This window comes from Gymnoscopelus braueri, assembly GCF_963280865.1.
Source record: "Gymnoscopelus braueri genome assembly, chromosome: 5".
Taxonomy (NCBI): Eukaryota; Metazoa; Chordata; class Actinopteri; order Myctophiformes; family Myctophidae; genus Gymnoscopelus; species Gymnoscopelus braueri.
The window spans coordinates 45,778,214-45,783,006 of record NC_137606.1 but is presented as its reverse complement, the minus strand read 5'-3'; the positions used below and the strand labels follow the sequence as shown (position 1 = coordinate 45,783,006).

The following is a 4,793-nucleotide window of genomic DNA, read 5'->3' as shown; positions in this document are numbered from 1 at the left end:
TATTTTATATTGTTTTCAATATTATCTCGGATCTTTATAAGTGCCGATCGCTTTGTAGCATATAGTTATAAGGCTATGACTTAACATATCGATCACATATTATTGACACATGGATGGATCTATATGGGAAATGGAGTGTATATATATATAGCTTACTGTTGATTCAAGACTACACGTAACACTGTTTATTCTCCTGTATTAGCCTTGTTATTAAATTGTAATTAGCTAGAGATGATGCTCATTGTATTGTGAATGATGCTGCATCGGTCGGTGATGTGACACCAGCATCATCGGCTCTGGTTGCTTCCGATCAGTTGGATGATGATTGAATTGAAAAGATGTTCTAATAAAACATAAAATGAAAATGTAATATAAGGACTTACTCGCCCTCCATGGCTCGGTGTTGCCCGACGCTCGCAGCCTCCGCTTGCAGCTCTCAGCCCCCCCCTCCCTCCCCCCCCGCCCCCAGACCCCCCCCCTCTCCCCCCCCCACACACACACCCCCCACACCCCCCCCAACCCGGTCTCCTCCTGTCCTTTTTATCCTGTCGGAACACACACACACGCGCGCGCGCATATATACACACACACGTGCGCACGCACGCATGCAAGCACACTTGCACACACACACACACACACACACACACACACACACACACACAGTCACACAGTCACAGTCACACACTCCCTCTCATTCTCTCGTCTCTATATCGAACCCGCCGCTGCTCTCATTTTCCCCCTAATCTCTCTCTCTCTCTCTCTCTCTCTCTCTCTCTCTCTCTCTCTCTCTCTCTCTCTCTCTCTCTCTCTCTCTCTCTGTCTTTCTCTCTCCACCTTCATGTAGTTATTCAGTGGATCAGGATAGGCTCGAGGTTACAGCAGCCATTTTCCGCTGGCAGCAGCGGCAGCATCATCCTCTCCCTCTCTCTCTCCCTCCCTCCATCCCTCTCTCTCTCTCTCTCTCTCTCTCTCTCTCTCTCTCTCTCTCGCTCTCTCTCTCCCTCCTTCCCTCCCTCCCTCCCCCTCTCTCTCTCTCCCCCCCTCCCTCCCTCCCTCCCTCCCTCTCTCTCGCCCTGTCTCCCTCCCTCTCCCATCCTCCTTCTCTCTCTCTCTCTCTCTCTCTCTCCCTCCCCCTTCTCTCTCCCTCTCTCCCTGTCTCCCCCTCTCCAAACCACCCCCTCCCTATTCCCCTTCTCTCTCTACCTGCTGCCCCCCCCCCTCTTTCCAACTACACCACATCCGCACGCATCATTATTGTCCCTGTAACCATGTGGACGATTAATGATAAACGTGCTGTAAAAGAAGAAGAAAAGATCCTCGGTGTTACAATGCAACTCTGAGAGTGTACACATGTAAACAAACGGACCCTTCCATGTGTACACTCTAGAGTTAAACGTGCCAGCCTAACCCATTCATAACTATTTGAATGTTGATCAATGTTGTGGTGGTAGCATCAAAGAAATGCACTCAGGTGCGACACAGCGTTTCAGCACCATGGACAGAGACGGTCTCCCCACAACTCTAATCCACTCTGGCCGAATGGAGGGGTATCTTGCTCTCCACACGTTTCACATATACCAAGGCCTTATGGCTTCTGTTCTTGCAAATGGATAAAGGTCGATATATGCATGGACAATTCATTAAGATTCATTTTTATTATTATTTTTTCCTTTTCATTTTAATTCATAAAATGATGTAACCCAGTGGTTCCAAAACGCCAGTGTGATGTGAGACAAGTCCAGGTGTGCCTTGTGATTTTGGAACAAGTGACAATCACACATTATTATTGCAATACTGTACAACTTTACAAAAAGTTACGATTTATTTATTTATTTACTATATGAGTACTTTGTGCACACTTATTTCCCAATACAACTATACCCTAAAAAAGAAATACATTATTTTAACCACTTTCTGAGCATTATTGGTGATTTTGTTTTCCTCATTGTTATCTTTATTTTCGCTATGAATACAGATGTCCTTTGAGATTTTGACTTGTCCATTGGTGTGCTTTAGTCACAAACTTTGGAAAACCTGATGTAACCTAATTAACTCATGTGTCCTGGGCACATTGCAGTGCATTACTGCATTAATGCAAAACATCACGTTTTTGGTAGCCTACTTCTCATAAATTAGACTAAATGTGGAAACGGGATAAATGTGCAGAAACAAATATTCTATAAGTGGAACATTCTCAAAAGTAGAATGAAAATCTATTAAATAGGACCAAAGTGGACCAAGGTCTACAGGTGGACGAAACAAGTTGCAGAACAAAAAAAATCACTACACTATCATGAAACAATCACGTGTTTCAGAAACCCAATTGTTTCATGGGATGTTTCGTTCCATGAATGAACTGCTTGTGTGATAATGGGTTCATGGTACTACTTGTCACTCTGCTTTAATAATGATACATGCAGTGCCAAATGAAACTATTAATGGCCAAGATTGAGAGCCATTTTTGGCTGGGCTCAGCCCAACCCTACAGATGACTTTGTCAATGAGCAACCAAATTACACATGACCAAGTTACATCATTGGACAGCTCCATGCGACCAAGTTACAGTATTGATCAGCTACAGGTGACCAAGTTACAGTATTGATCAGCTACAGGCAGCCAGGTTACAGCATTGGTCAGCTACAGGTGACCAATTTACAGCATTGGTCTGCTAGTTGGCCTAGCAACGGACTAGCCAATCACAGAGCAGTCATCCCTCCGGGCTATAGGTAAGTCACCTGTTATTATCCCTTTAGGATATGGGATTGTGGTGATTCTAACACTTCCAGTATTTGAGCTGCATGTGTGTGGCTGTATAGGAGATTAGACTGGTCAAAGCATATTTTAATTACCTTTTGGAAATATTTACAATAGGCAACTGAGCTAATGAGCCAATCTGACCAGGACTTAAAGGAGCATGACACAGCTGTAAGAATTTCAGTCCCTCACTCATTGTAATGGGTAAGAGTACTAATATTTGAAATAAATAAATAATCTGCATAAATAATCTGCATTACTGGTGTCTTTAGCCACCGATCCTGATATCTTCCAGCTACCTAATCTCTGCGTATGAATGAGGTGAATGTGTATGTCTGTCAAAACAATTCAAACTTATAATGTGTGTATTGCTGAGGACCCAAGAGAAAGAGCAACGTTGAGTGTGAAGTCAGTCAGATCAGCAGTTGTCCAGAACCGGCGTGCGGCAATGTTGTAGTCAGTGTTGCCATCTGACATAGCTTGAGGTGTCTGTCCATGCCCAAATATGGAGATGACATATTGATGACGTCACCAAAGGGTTCAACCGTCCCCAATTTGGAGTTCCACACGGCTTCAGTCTGGCCTCCAAGTACTCTGATAATGGGTACTGCACTGAAAATATGCCCACATATGGAGATGACTGGTGCATTCAATACACCAGTCATACAGTATTACTGACATCACAGATGACTAACGCCTTAGACTAGCCTACAAGTACTCTCATATCACTCATAACGCTGCTGCTTACTATGTCCCTCCATCACCCTCCTTCACCAAGCAGCTGGACATTGCCCATGAACACGTGGAACATGCTAAACCACTCCCAGGTTCGCCAAAGCATTAGAAGGTTAGAGGTTGGTGGCACCAACAATATGGAGAATTCTGTGGTTGGAAGTCCCAACCACAGCTCACCTAGCATCCTCTGTATGCCCAAGCAACAGCCAGCATGCCAGCCCTTCGCCATAAACAGCATGACAGGGTTTGAAATGAACCACAATCAGGCTTTTGGGATGAACACCTCCATATCGAGCAACATCTTTGATGGCAGAGATGTAAGGGAAAATGTAACAGGACTGGATTCAGACTTCCCCTCCTTAGTGGACAGGAGTCGGAGGGAAGAAGTGAGCTGTGGAAACCCAATGCAATTTGTTGGTATGGTGACAAAACCTTCAAATGAACAGACACAAGATTTCTCCGTCCACAACGAGGACTTTCCTGCACTGCCTGTTCGCAACTTCAAGCGTCCTGACAGTAAAACCAACTTAAACTCCACTCCTGGCCACAACTACAGGCGCCCTACATTGAGAAACGATGACAGTAAAACCAACTTAAACTCCACTCCTGGCCGTAACATTAACCCCACTGGCAAGAGCACATCCAATGCAGATGGGCCTAAGTTCCCCAGAGACAAGACAATCTCAGCACAGAACGACCAGAAGAAAGGGATTGAGGTCTTGCCAGATGGTCGTGTGACAAACATTCCTTCGGGAAAGGTGACAGACCAATTTGGGATGATTGGATTGCTGACATTCCTTAGGGCAGCAGAGACGGATCCTGGAATGGTCCATTTGGCAATGGGAAGTGACCTTACAACACTGGGACTCAACCTCAATTCAACAGAACATTTGTACCCCAAGTTTGTTTCCCCTTGGGCATCAGCACCTTCTCAACCTCAAGATATTGATTTCCATGTTCACATAAGGGACAAGTTGCCTGCAATCAAACTGGCTCGTTATGGTGAAGACCTGCTGTTCTACCTGTACTATATGCATGGTGGAGAACTACAGCTTCAATCAGCAGAAGAGCTCTTTAACCGGGACTGGTGGTACCACAAGGAGGAGCAGGTTTGGATCACAAAGGCACCCGACATGGAGCCTACACTAAAGACAGATACTAACGAGGGGGGAACTTACTACTTCTTTGATAGTCTTACCTGGAAGAAGGTAGTCAAGGTATTTCACCTGGAATACGACAAGCTGGAAAGGAGGCCTCATGTGCAAACAACATTGAAATACAACCCAGCCCAGCAGGCCTTCTGA

The 4,793-nt window shown here is 45.1% G+C and overlaps 1 protein-coding gene across 1 annotated transcript; it reads left to right on the top strand.

The window, feature by feature from the left end:
- Positions 1-3,503: 3,503 nt before the first annotated feature.
- On the top strand, positions 3,504-4,793 carry LOC308085521 (CCR4-NOT transcription complex subunit 2-like; the record flags this gene model as incomplete). The annotated part of the gene is made up of 1 exon (XM_080428712.1): positions 3,504-4,793. One exon carries the CDS (start codon positions 3,504-3,506, stop codon positions 4,791-4,793), a length of 1,290 nt encoding a protein of 429 aa, XP_080284838.1.